Source organism: Epinephelus moara, chromosome 24 (assembly GCF_006386435.1).
Source record: "Epinephelus moara isolate mb chromosome 24, YSFRI_EMoa_1.0, whole genome shotgun sequence".
Taxonomy (NCBI): Eukaryota; Metazoa; Chordata; class Actinopteri; order Perciformes; family Serranidae; genus Epinephelus; species Epinephelus moara.
Genome location: NC_065529.1, coordinates 44053938 through 44066938, shown reverse-complemented (window position 1 = coordinate 44066938; position 13001 = coordinate 44053938). Strand labels below are relative to the sequence as shown.

General features: G+C 38.6%; 2 protein-coding genes across 3 annotated transcripts; one reads left to right on the top strand and one right to left on the bottom strand.

Moving 5' to 3' along the window:
• Nucleotides 1-2253: 2253 nt before the first annotated feature.
• On the bottom strand, nucleotides 2254-9886 carry ccdc51 (coiled-coil domain containing 51). 2 transcript variants are annotated; one of them, XM_050037361.1, is made up of 7 exons: nucleotides 9758-9886; nucleotides 7428-7508; nucleotides 7105-7303; nucleotides 6833-6970; nucleotides 6492-6656; nucleotides 6099-6305; nucleotides 2254-5811 (listed from the first exon to the last, which is right to left on the bottom strand). In XM_050037361.1, exons 2-7 carry the CDS (start codon nucleotides 7430-7432, stop codon nucleotides 5221-5223), a joined length of 1305 nt encoding a protein of 434 aa, XP_049893318.1. In that variant the 5' UTR covers nucleotides 7433-7508; nucleotides 9758-9886; the 3' UTR covers nucleotides 2254-5220. The 2 variants fall into 2 exon arrangements, with proteins under 2 accessions (XP_049893318.1, XP_049893320.1); XM_050037363.1 differs by having other exon boundaries at nucleotides 7105-7297.
• Nucleotides 9887-12907, top strand: tma7 (translation machinery associated 7 homolog). The gene is made up of 4 exons (XM_050037364.1): nucleotides 9887-10029; nucleotides 10669-10724; nucleotides 11385-11472; nucleotides 12356-12907. The coding sequence occupies exons 1-4, from the start codon at nucleotides 10014-10016 to the stop codon at nucleotides 12388-12390; spliced, it is 195 nt and encodes a 64-aa protein (XP_049893321.1). The 5' UTR covers nucleotides 9887-10013; the 3' UTR covers nucleotides 12391-12907.
• The last annotated feature ends 94 nt before the right edge of the window (nucleotides 12908-13001 follow it).

The following is a 13001-nucleotide window of genomic DNA, read 5'->3' as shown; positions in this document are numbered from 1 at the left end:
AAATGGGGGCGCTAGAGAGATAATTTCTTATCTAGGCCTAACCGCCATATGGATTTTTACTAAGCTTGGTATATATGTAGAACAGGACGCCTCAAGGTGACTGGAGAAGTTTAACTCTAATTGGCAACTGGGTGGCGCTATAACAACAGAAAAATGCTTAAAAATGGCTAAAATGTGACCGATCGCTGTGGCTCCCCCTGTGGCCCAATGTTGTTGTTTTTTTCTCATTTTTGGTATGACTAAGTCATGGTATGGTATGCTGTACATAATCATGGAAACTGTCAGTCAGTCATTCTGTCTGTCCCACGTTTTTATACTCACTGATGTGGTCAATCTATGTGAAACTGCACATAGGCATTGAGGATTGGCATAGGTAGAAGGTGACAAAGCTACCAATGAGTATGGACTAGTTATTATTATTCATGCATTAACATGTGAGCAGTATTTTAATGTTTTTACCTTCTTTATTTCAATCTGTAATAATACATCATATTTTCTAAGATGATAAAATGTTATGTATAAAATGTTTTAACCTGTAAAGTAACTACAGCTGTCAAATAAATGTTGTGGAGTAAAAAAAGACAGTCTTTTCCTCTGAAATGTGATGGAGTAGAAGGATAAAGCAGTATAAAATGGAAATACCTTCTCATAAAATGCACTTACATGCTGTTATCCCCTCAAAGGAAACACATTTTAAACATCCAGGGCTCCCACAAACTAAAATGCTTTATATATTACACATGAATTAATGCTCAGCTCCTCCTCCTGTCTCTGACAATGTAAATTTCAAAATGACATTGTGGACGTTTGGTTAACAACATTCTGCTTCCTCAGTAATGTCAACATAGTGTCATTCATTTTGGAGACTTTAAAATGAAACTGAATTAAAGCCCTCAAAGCATTCATCCTTCTCTAAGAGTATCATTTTTAGTGCTGGAGAGGAGTTTTCAGTCCAGAGAAGTGGGCAAGTGAAACAAACAGAAGAACAACTCACCAGTCTGGGTCAAATATGCAATGTTGTGATGACATCAGCAGACAGACTGAGACTGAACTCCACAGAATACAGAACAAGTGGAGTACAGAGGCCATGAAGCCAGCTCAATGTACATACAGCAGCAGATGTATGCAAACCCTAACACACCCACATCCCACATCCCACATCTATCTGTTATCTGGACCAGTAAGTGTTTCCTGTCTGTGAGAACTGCTGGGTCTTTGTCAGAGACACCACAGAGCGTAGTTGACTGTCACTTTATCAGGGAAAAACGTATTATTTGATAGATATCATTAAAATTTCAAATTGCATTTTAATAAAGAAATAGTACCAAAATGAAAATCTCATGTCTGTGCGTTAAGAACAATGCTAGATGTTGTTAGTTTAGCTTAGCGTGAATAATGGAAGCAGGGGGAAACAGCTAACCTGGCCCTGACTTTTTAAGACAGTAAAAATACACCCACCAGGCAACACAGCTCACTAATGCCAATTTTTCACAGATCAGCTTTGGTTCTTCAACTGGTTTCGATCAGGACTCTTGGAACATTGGTGCTAACTAGCGAACTGGTCAGTGTTTCCACCAGTTATGATCAGAACCATTGTTATCAAGCACGCATCAACAAGAGAGGGTGTTGCACAATGGATGAGACTATTACATGCAAGACTATTTCCAACCTGTAGAATATGATCTGCCTACTGATGTCTTCACGGTTGTTTTTTGGTTCCAGCTGGGAACCAACTTATCGGGCCCTGAGCCAATTTATTTGAGGTCAAAATGCTCTGAACGGTTCAAAATTAAGTGTGTAGATGTAGGTATAACATGTTGTAGCATGTCTGTTTACATTGTTTGATTTATTTTTTAACAATTTCAGGGAGAATGGTGTACAGATATGTGTTTTTCTGTTTCTGTTTACAGTATTAAATGAGAACTGCAACAAATCTGATCACTGATTAATCATCGTGGTCATTTTTACAAGTAAAAATCCCCCCAAAATGTGCTCTTTCCAGCCTCTTACATGTGCAGATTTCCTGTTTTTCCTCTCCTTGTATGATGTCAAACTGAATACCTTCAGGTTCAGAATCGTTGTTCAGACATATCAAACATTTAAAAGGCAAAAGTATTCAGCAGATGTATCAATAATCTAAATAATCGTCAGGAGGAAGCCCTAAATTTTGTTACCCAGTGCTATAATAAACAGAAATAGACATATTAGTGTGTGTAAAACAATAAATCTTTTATCAGTCACTCAGGTTGGCAGACAGTGACTTTATTAGTCGCTTATTATACAACAGTCAGCAGAACAGACAGTTTATTACACAGTGATCATCGTTCAGCTCTGTCAACAACATGACGAGCATCAGCATGAAAACACACAACAACAAGTTCAAGTACTGGAGGAGGTTAAACACTGCAGCAGACAGAGTCTGCAAAACTTTACTAATATTTTTCTACATGTTCACATGTAGTGAGTGGACTTTACTTATTCTAGTTTTTATCCAAAGGACAGTGAGGACTGCAGTGCTTAAAGGCCATTTCAGAGCTTTGTAAGGGACGTTTTTGTCAGTTCACCTGACAGTGTTTTCTTACATAAATTAAAACTCACAATCCTTTTTCTCATTATTGCTCCTTTAGGTGTTTGTACTGATCTTGTGCACAATTTCATGTCCTGTAAAATGACTTAAATTCACATATGATGGGTTCCCTTTACATCTTGGGCAACAGAAATCAAGCGCAACTCCATCATCCAGCATCTGTAGTCTGAGTTTTGCGTTTTTTAGCTCGGAGCAGCCTGGAGATTAATCCCAGAGGACAGATTGTGAACAGAAGACGTGGTCCCTCTGTGGTTCAACAAGGCTGAATCAAGTTTAAAACTCACTTGGCACTGGACTAACTTGGCCGCATATACAGAACAATTGTGCCATCATCAGTTAAACCCAACATGTTTACGTTAAATAATCACTAAATTATGTCTTAGTCAAAATTAAGATTTGATGTCTTGACTGTCATAGGTGTTGATTTAGAAGCAGTTGTGACATCTAGAAATTGATATTAGATACTACTGTTGGTTAAATAAAGCACTAAATGGTTTAGGGCCAAAATATATTTCTGATCTTCTGCTACATTAGGAAACATCCTGAACTTTCAGGTCGTCTGGGACAGGTTAGCTTTGTGTCCCCGGAGTCAAAACTAAATATGGAGAAGCAGCGTTTAACATTTATGCACCAAATATCTGGAACAAGCTCCCAGAAAACTGTAGGTCCGCCGCAACTCTCAGTTCTTTTAAATTTGGGTTGAGGACTTTTCTGTTTGTTGCTGCCTTTTATCAAATCAAAAAATTAATTTCTCACACTGCACTGTAACTTTTATGCCTGTTTTCTCTATTTTAGCCTAATTTTATTTTTATTTTCTATTCTCTTGGCTCATTAATGATATTTTTAATTGTGTCTAAATGCCCTTTAATAATGTGGTGTTTTTTTTGCAATTTGTATGTAAAGCACTTTGAATTGCCCTATTGCTGAAGTGCGCAATATAAATAAAGTTGCCTTGGCTTACAAATGAATCCACGTCTTCAAGTGTCTGAGTGAACAAAGCATGTTTAGTTAAACTGGTGTTTTTCCCTTTAGGTATTTAACTCATGCTCTCTTTCAGTGACTCAGTTTAAGGAAAAATGCAATCCAGATTAGGAGCTCAGAAATACTCGGCGGAGAAGTTTCTGAGACTCAGTTACCAGGTGTTGAAATGATTGGTCAATAAGATGATGACAGAAAATTGATGCAAAAAAAAAAAGGATATTCATTAAAGATATTTATCAAGAAAAAAAAGCCAAAATCAGTTTGGTTACAGTTTTTCAACTGTGATGATTTACTGTTTTTTTCTTCTTTATATCATGAAGTCAATTTAATATTTTAGGCTTGTTCTCTTCAGAGGAATATGCACAACAATACTGGCCTTAAGGTTGGTCCTGCATGATTCTCACTCTTCGAGAGGGCCCTGTGTCAAAACTGACATGCTGCATATTGTTAAATAAATAAACTCTTCTACTAAATCACCACTAACAGGATGGTCAACACAGGCCCACAGCTTATTTTAGCCCCTATGTGAATAATCCAGCAATGTCGGAGGGAAAAAACAAGCAACTTAAAGACGTGATTTTTAGGCTGGGGTATTGTGATCGCCATTTTATAAAGTAAATGATGAAAAGTATTTAATAGATGCGACCTTAAAAATAGTGTCTATGCTGTACTCTAATGTGTCGTTCAGTTATGTGTAGCGTCACTTCAAACAAGAAACCTGATGATCATGTTTGACAATTTAGGACAAACAGTTACAATAATGGACATGAAATAACAGATACTAAGGCTTTACCCCAATACACCTGCTGCCCCTGACACTCAGTCTAGAGGTAGGGCGTCCCGAGTCTTGTTGGGATAGAGGGGTAGGGTGAAGTTTTAGGTCCTCCGAACAGAGGTTTTCAGAGGTACAGACGAAACCTGGTGTTATGAGAAATCACTACACAAACAGAAACCCACAATTAAATTCTCCTTCATTGATAGAGATCTTAAAATTACAGTAACAATCATATTATCTTGGTTTAATATTTCAATGTATTATGGTCTATCATGCTGATGTCTCAGTAGCTAACTAGCTACTTAGCTAATGAAAAAATGTTATTGCCAATTTGTGCATGATAGTCCCACATTTTGACATATTTCCATGTTGCATTCCCCCATATGATGCCATACGACACCCAAAATGTACCTTAAGTCTAGCAGCAAAGTTGCTACACTTGTAACTGCTTCTCTCATATCAGTGCAGGCTGGCGGGGTAGGAGCACATGTTACTAACGTTAGCCTACAAAGCAACACTAGCAGCCTGGTAATGAAGCACTGTTCTTTTTTAATTATTGACATGTTTGATCGATTGACAGTGTACGGTGTGAATGAATCCCAAGAGTCCATGTTTTTCTGCGCCTTTCAGGTAAATTGTGATGTTATCATTTCATCTTGAGATCACGGAATTAAAAATATTCAGAGGCGGTCAGTAGTGCAGTGAACAGCAGCAGTGGAAGGTAAGCCCAAATCAGCACCTATTACCAGTTTAATACAGAAACTCAGTTACTTCCAATAAAGTAAATGTTTTCTGACATAATTAATTTATATTATTACTCTCAGTGACCGACAGACGTACAGTGCATGTGAACATATTCAGACTGGAGGTATCACATCTAACCAGCTCCTCTCGTTAGCAGGTAGACGGCAGAGATGGTGATGGCAGTAGCGGTGTAGGTAAATACAGCGTTGTAAAAAGTGTTTGTCCTGATTCGTTCTCCCAGCGTCCTCTGGGTCTCCTCTAGGCGATTCACCACCACCTCTGACTCCCACTGGTCCCCTCGCTCTGGTCTCTCTGGTCTCTCTGGTGCTGCTAACTGTGGCTGAACAGCCTGTGTTTCAGCCTGAGGTGTGGTCTCCAGCAGCCTCTTCACCACCGACAATTCACCTTCGACTCTACCAAGTCCTTGCTCCAGTTGGCCCAGCTGGGGCTGGAGGGACTCCAGAAGTGACTCTGTCTTTTGGCTGCGGATGTGGAGGTCTTTTAAGGCTGAAAGAGGCACCAAGGGTGAGGCTGGGGCCGGAGCTCTCTTATCCTGAAGGCCAATGTCCCTCTGTGTGGAGGCATCATTCAGAGTGACCCTGAGGCTGTCGATGATCGTTCGGAGCTCATCCTGCTGGGAGCGATGGTTTACAGCCTGGACTCTGAGGGCTTCCTGCAGGCTCTCTGGACCTTTCTGGGCCTCCAACAGCAGACTCTTCAATTCCTACAGATGAGAGAAGTGAAAATGTATCAGCTGGAACAAAGATCAATGCACACTGTTGTCCTGATGGTGTGCTGATACAGATAAAATATCTGTAACAATTAAGTGTAAAGTGCCAGTATGTGTGCAAAAGGAAAAAATGGCAATAAATCATAACAAACTCTAAGCCCAGCCCGACCTCTGAGTGCACCAAACAAGACATTTTCTGTCAGTACTGTACTTCATAAAGTTACAAGTAGTGCAGAAACTACAAGTTAAGCAATCCAATTTCTATCATCTGCCCTCCTCACCTGCAGGCGGACGCGATTGATGTACGTTGATCCCATGACTCCGATGAGGGCTCCGAGCACGGAGCCGATGATGGACCAGTTCTTGGTGCGTTCTGCTCTTGCCCTCTCCTTCTCGTGGCTCTCTCTGACACCTGCTGAAAACAAGGCGAACTTCTCCCTCTCCGATCCCTCTGCGTTCTCATACGCCGTCCGGAGACGACGCTCCTCCTGCAGTCAGGAGAGAGCACCGGGGGTGGTTCGTTATGAATTAACCCTTAACTGGTACATTACTGATCAGTTACATGTCTTATAGTTTTGTTAGTTTAAACAGTAAAATCTAAAACAACCTAACAGATGCTTTACATGCATTTTCTTTAATCCTCTTTTAAACTTATATTTTTCAATTCAGCTAACCTGCAGTAGTTTGTGCTCCTGTGTGGCCAGCTCCAGGTACTGAGCCTCCTCCCTGGAGACTCTGTCCAGCCGATCTCTGACCTCTTTCAGTCTGACCTGCAGGGCCTCCAGGCTGGCATGAGCCTCACGCACCATCCCTCTGGCCACCATAAAGGCTGCCTCAGCCTGAAAGAAATTCACACGTCTCAGTATAGATCATTTGCCCTCAATAACTTGCTGGAGTTCATCTATATCTCAGGACAGCAATGAGCCATGGAGAACTCAGAGTCTGTAGTTTATTGAGTGTTCTCACTGACTATTAACATGCACACAGAACATCCTGCTTCTTACTGTCTGCTGACCTCAGTGACTTTGGTCTGGGCCTCGCGGACCTCATTGATCCCGACAAACTCCTCGTACCTCACCCACCAGGAGCTGACTGAGGCAGTGGCCGTCTGAGCTGTCCTCTGACCCCACTGCCTTCCCAAATCACCTGCATGCTGGAGAAAGGAAAGAAGGGAAAATCAGATGATAATGTCATGGTTACACAAAATTATTTATACAGTTCTAAAAAGTCAGTGATGCGTGGGGCTGTACAGTTGTTATAAACAGTCAGAAGAGACATTTCCTGTACCTGTAAGGCAGTTAGTGCACGTTCCTTCACCACCTCGGCTCCGCTCTTCCCATCAGGAGGGGTAGGCTTAGTGGGTGGCGGGGAGCTGGGCTGGTGGTGAGCACTGTAGGTTCGGACCACAGTGATTCTGCCAGGCAGGGAGAGACATGATAGACAGCACGAGCCATGAGCCCGGAGACAGATCTGGGCTCCTCTGTACCTGACACAGTAAAGATATTGTTAATCATCAGCTTCAGCGTTGTGGATTATATGTAGAATCAGCCAAAAAAAAAAAGAAAAGAAAACTTAGCCACCCCCATATGGACTGCATTGTACAGACGTACCTCATTGAGAACAGCAGCAGGTGGAAAAGCGGCCCGAATCCTGTCAGAGCTTCACTTTCACTGCAGCTACAGAGCCAACACCTGTGAGAAAAACAGTAAAAGTAAAAATAAAATGATTGAAAAACTATCAAGTGTGAATATTAAAGAAGTTCACTGCATCTCATTTACACAATCAGCCAGAGGTGTGCTGCTGGGTCAAAGGGATCTGACTACTGGACTGGGTCCAGCTTCTTGGAATATATGTGACACAGCTGGTTTAAATTTCAGTTCTTCACAATTGACAGTTAATTCATTTAGAAATTTGCAATGCAGTAATACATTTAATCAATTTCTAAATAAGTTTCTGCATTTTCCCTAAAATGCACCTTATAAACTGGCAACAGAGTATGTGTACACTGATACTGACATATCTGTAATAAGCCAGTGTAGACTGTGAATATCCGGCCAGACAATTTATTGGTTGGGCTCTGATTTAAACAGCCAAAAAAAAGAGGCATTATTGCTACAAATGTGTGAGCCTATGTACATTTTGTATGTGCATCAAAATAAACATTATAGTTTATGCAATAGTTTGTGAAAATGTATATTTACAAGTTAAATTAAAAACTCATCACAAAGAAAATATTTACTTTTACTATCAAATGTGACAGCATTGACTTTAAGTGCTTTTTCAAATAAAAATCACAATCCAGAGATGCCATTATGAAGGCAATTAACAAGAAGACTATTAACCATAATCTGTTGATAATATGACATTTGTATTAAGTGTCATAACTTACACCTCATATAACTTACACATCATATTATTAGACATTTAAATGACCAGTGTGTAAGATTTAGGGAGAACTACTGGCAGAGTTCTCATGGATGTATAATCACTTCAAACTAAGAATTGTTGTGTTTTTGTTACCTTAGACTGAGTCATTTATATCTACATGCAGAGCAGGTCCTGCATGTACAGTCTGCCATGTTTCTACAGTAACCCATTACGGACAAACAACATGCAACATGCAACCTCACCACTAGATGCTACCATATCCTTCACACTGCTCCTGTAACTCCACAATTAGCCAACCCCTAACCTCATTAAAACTGCTTCTAAATGTACAGCCTGGGGGGTTGATGTGGACTGTTTATATAAAGCATGATGACTAACAGAGGTGGAGGAACTATTCTGATCTTTTATTAAAGTAAAAGTTGCGATACTGCACTGTAAAAATGCACTGTTACAAGTAAAAGTCCAGCATTCAAGACTTTACATAAGTAAAAGTAAATTAGTATAAGCATCAAAACATACTTGGGTTGCAGCTAGTTTCAAGGTATATCGTGATGTAAAAGTTAATAATTATCATAGCATGTATGTTTGCTTATCTACAAAACTGAAACAAAAATATATAACTGGACAGATAATCTCCCCTTTATCTGAGTTATTTTCAAAAGGGAGACTTTTTACACATACTTCCATTGACACAATGTTTTCAAGTTTCAATTATAGTAATGAAACATTTGTTCAACCAAAGATAACCCTTACATTTTCATTTCTTTAAGGGTCACTCTTTCTGGTAATAATATAAATTCTGTAATAACATGAAACTGGGATGTTATTTGAGATGGTAATCATACCATGAACATCTCATACCAGTGCAACCCTAAAACATACTTAAAGTACCCAAAGTAAAAGTACTCACTGGTCCATTCAAAATGAAATCACTGGATCATAGTTATTGATGTAATGCAATGTGAATGCATCACTAACGTTGAGGCTGGTAAATATATTATATCATATTATATTCTATTATATTTTATCTTAAATTATAATAATACATTATTGTTAAGGTGATTTATATGTGTTTGAATAAATTTGATCTACAAAGTGACAACTGTTGTCAAACTGTAAGAAAAAGTACAATATTTGCCCCCAAAATGTAGTTGGGTAGAATTATTAAGTAACATAAAAAGAAAATACTCAAGTAAAGTACAAGCACCTTAAAAACTGTACATAAGTGCAATGGTTAAGTAAATATTCTTAGTTACATTACACCACTGCTTATCAACATACAACACTTCTAAAACTGACTGTTACATCAAATGAAGAACCAGACAGACAAAAAAATGACATCTACATGGTTTAACTTCACAAATGTAACTCAACCTTATATAACAATTTTCCCCCAAGGTTAACTGACTCTTCTGCTCGTTTCCCTATTTCATTCCCAACCAGCTAGCTTTTAGCTCCACGTTGCTAACAGTTACCGGTAAACTGACTTTTTATGAGTATAACAATTCTGTCACATTTTCACCCTTACAGTAAAGTACAGAAATAAACCTACCTGTTTTATTCAAAGATGTCAAAGCATACATGTCACACAGACGCAGTTTCTTTTGGCTAATTAGTTAGCATCTTAATGTCAAATGAAACAGCCAGCAGCCAGGTGAACTTTCGTTCAGGCACACAACAGTCATACCATTTCCGGTTCAGAGTTCACCCGGGGTCCTGACAGCGCGGATTAGAAGAGACAACCGGCCATTACCAACGTTAAAAACGTTTGTTCCGTTTTATTTAGACCACTGTGACGAGTTTTAAACATGTCTGGTAGAGAAGGTGAGAGGTTATTTCATCTGACAGTCATCATTAAATATATATTTGACGACGGGACAATATTCAGCATCGCAGGTTTACTGGGTGGATTGTGGCTAATAAGCTAACGGCTGTTAAAGAGCGCGAGCCTGTTAACGTTCTCCTCTTGCACCAAACTACATTTAAAACATGGCATATAAATGTTATCTTTGCTCTCGGGATATATATTCATAAGACAGACTTTGTAGCTGTATCATGTACGAGTCACTGTGATCATCTGGGACATTCGGCGTAGAAATAGTCCTCCAACAGCTAATTTATACGAATCTTAATTGACCTTTTTCCTTTCTTTTTGCTCTCGTTAGCAACAGGCAAACCGACGTAGCCAATGCTAATTCATATATGTGAAACTGACTGACGTTTCAGTCGGCTTCTGCTTTCGCTGTGTACATGTTATACTGAGAAGCAGCTCTTCTCTGTTTACCATATTAGCTGATAGGTTATGTATTCAAATAAGCAAAGTAAATAGATTTATCAAAGTAGTACGGCGTGGCGTTCTGGCCACACCAACGCACACAAAGACGCAAATCTGTTTATTTCCACATGGGCTTTTTAAGCAGGTCAGTGAGCTGATATAATATTTGTCTCTTTTTTTCCCCACAGGAGGCAAAAAGAAACCACTGAAGACGCCCAAGAAGCAATCAAAGGAAATGGATGAAGTAAGTTTATTACATTTTTGATTTGTCATTATTTTCATTATGAGTTGAAATAACTATTATATTCTTTCTAAACTCAAATGTCTGTGTTTATTATTTATATGTGCATGGCATACATTATTTATTCAGTGAACATTTGCACATTTGTCAATCAGTGTCTTGTGCAACCCATTGTCTTCATCTTAAACACTACACAGCTACTCAGTAAATTTATTTCATAGTTGTATTGTAAATGTTTGGTTCATATGTTTGCTCTTTGGCTTTGTATGTTTTAGTTATGAAGCAGCAACACCAAGGCAAATTACTCAAATGTGAAAGCCATGTGACAGTTCATCTGTTTTTGATATCTAATCGTTCAGTCTGCGTAAGGTTAAATATTAATTTTAAAAAATCACTATAATTGTTTCACAGAGCCCAAGATGATATTTTCAAATGGCACAAATAATATAAAAATTAAAAAAACCCTGAAACAACATCTCTTTTTGTTGGTTGCTTTTGTTTGTTTTTTGGGCTCTGAGAACCTTTGATAACATTCGTTATATATTGGAGTAAAATTGTAGTCAAAATAAATGTTGGCTGCAGCCCAAACTGAAGAAAACAGCCAGAAGTGATATCATGGAAAGGGTTTAGTCAACAGAATATGAACTGTGTGTGGCTCTGCAGGATGACGTTGCCTTCAAGCAGAAACAAAAGGAAGAGCAGAAGGCTCTGGAGGCGTTGAAGGCCAAAGCTTCAGGAAAAGGACCTCTTGGTAAGACCAGAAAAGCAGACCTGGTGTATATGTCACCCTTAAAATAAAAGTTTCAGATGTTCTTTTTTTAGTCCCACTTAATACAGTACTCACATGCCATATGTACACTGAAATAGTTCAGTTGGGTGTATGTGTGACATCAGGGGTTAATGTAAAGTAAAAGTAATTTCAAGGTACATGGACTTGAGTATTTCTATTTCATGCTGCGTTATACGTCTACTCCACTGTAACTCTAACTATTGTACTTTTTATTTCACTACATTTATCTGACAGCATTAGTCACTTTTCAGATAAAGATTATCGATACAAAATGTAATTAACGTGTATTATAAAGTGTTATTATAGATTAAGCAACCCTGCAGTATATACATTTGTTTAAGTTGGCTTCACCCTTACCAGCTGCAACACCATAGTAATGTACACATCAACACATAAATTATTATAATCCAGTGATATACTCTATTCTGAAACAGGCCATTCTGCATAGTGAGTACTTTTACTTTTGGTACTCTAAGTATATTTTAATGCTTTATTACTTTACTTGAAATTTCAAATCATAACTTTTAGTTGTAAAAGATAATTATTTAATTTGTAACTTTGATACAATGCCTTGAAAAATATCAACCTTTGATCCCATCTTTGATACCACGGGGAAACTGACATTGAGGGCATACAAGTTAAACATTTTATTAACTTTTCCATGCTTGGAAAACATGATTGTGAAATTCCATGGCTTTTCTAGGTTTTTCATCATCATGGGAACCCTGAAATGTACGAACTCAAAACAAAAAGTATAGCCACTGTTTTGATCATTGGGACTAATTGGTTGTATTATTATGCACACTTATTTAATTTTACGTTCCCTGTCATTTTTTCTCTCCAGGCGGCAGTGGCATTAAGAAATCGGGCAAAAAGTAAGATCTGAATCTGACGACCATGTCTGTCTGCTCCCCGGCCTCGCTTCCTGTGTCTGAGATGTTTGTTCGCTGAGAAGACTACAGTTTGTTTTGCTCCGGTACACGTGAACCCCAACACTTAAAATCCGCCCTGGTGTGGACGGCCTCCACCAGTGAAAATGTACAGAAAATTAACTGAATAAATTTGAGAATTTCAAGGACCTGGAATATCTGTTGTCAGTCAGGCTCGGGACACACATCACAACTCCCTTATGGCATGTACTTATAGGTTTCACACTGTGATATTTGTTGTTGGGGACAGTTCACGCAGTCACACACTGACCAAAATCTTCAAATCCAGTTTAGAAATGAAGGTCCGTGGCTTTAGCAGTGGAAAACATTTTGATCTCTACCGTGTTTTGCTTTATGTCCATGTAAAACTTTAACCATCAGAAAACACAAATGATCCCAAGTTTTTTTTTCTTCTGAGTTGTGTTATATTGTAAAGAGGGAGATGATAATAAAGTTTTTGTAATTACTGTTTGTCATTTTAATTCTTTGTTAGGTGGAAAGAAATCAGTCAAGAATCTCAACATTCAAACAGAAGTGATGAAGTGATCCGTTTAAATTTCA

Bases quoted from the DNA above. Each gene is read 5' to 3' on its own strand.
- ccdc51 (XM_050037361.1), bottom strand. The intron at 6,657-6,832 runs GTCAGCAGACAG...AATTTCTTTCAG, and splicing joins CCCAGACCAAAGTCACTGAG to GCTGAGGCAGCCTTTATGGT. The intron at 6,306-6,491 runs GTTAGCTGAATT...TCCTGACTGCAG, and splicing joins AGGAGCACAAACTACTGCAG to GAGGAGCGTCGTCTCCGGAC.
- tma7 (XM_050037364.1), top strand. The intron at 10,725-11,384 runs GTAAGTTTATTA...GTGGCTCTGCAG, and splicing joins AATCAAAGGAAATGGATGAA to GATGACGTTGCCTTCAAGCA. The intron at 11,473-12,355 runs GTAAGACCAGAA...TTTTCTCTCCAG, and splicing joins TTCAGGAAAAGGACCTCTTG to GCGGCAGTGGCATTAAGAAA.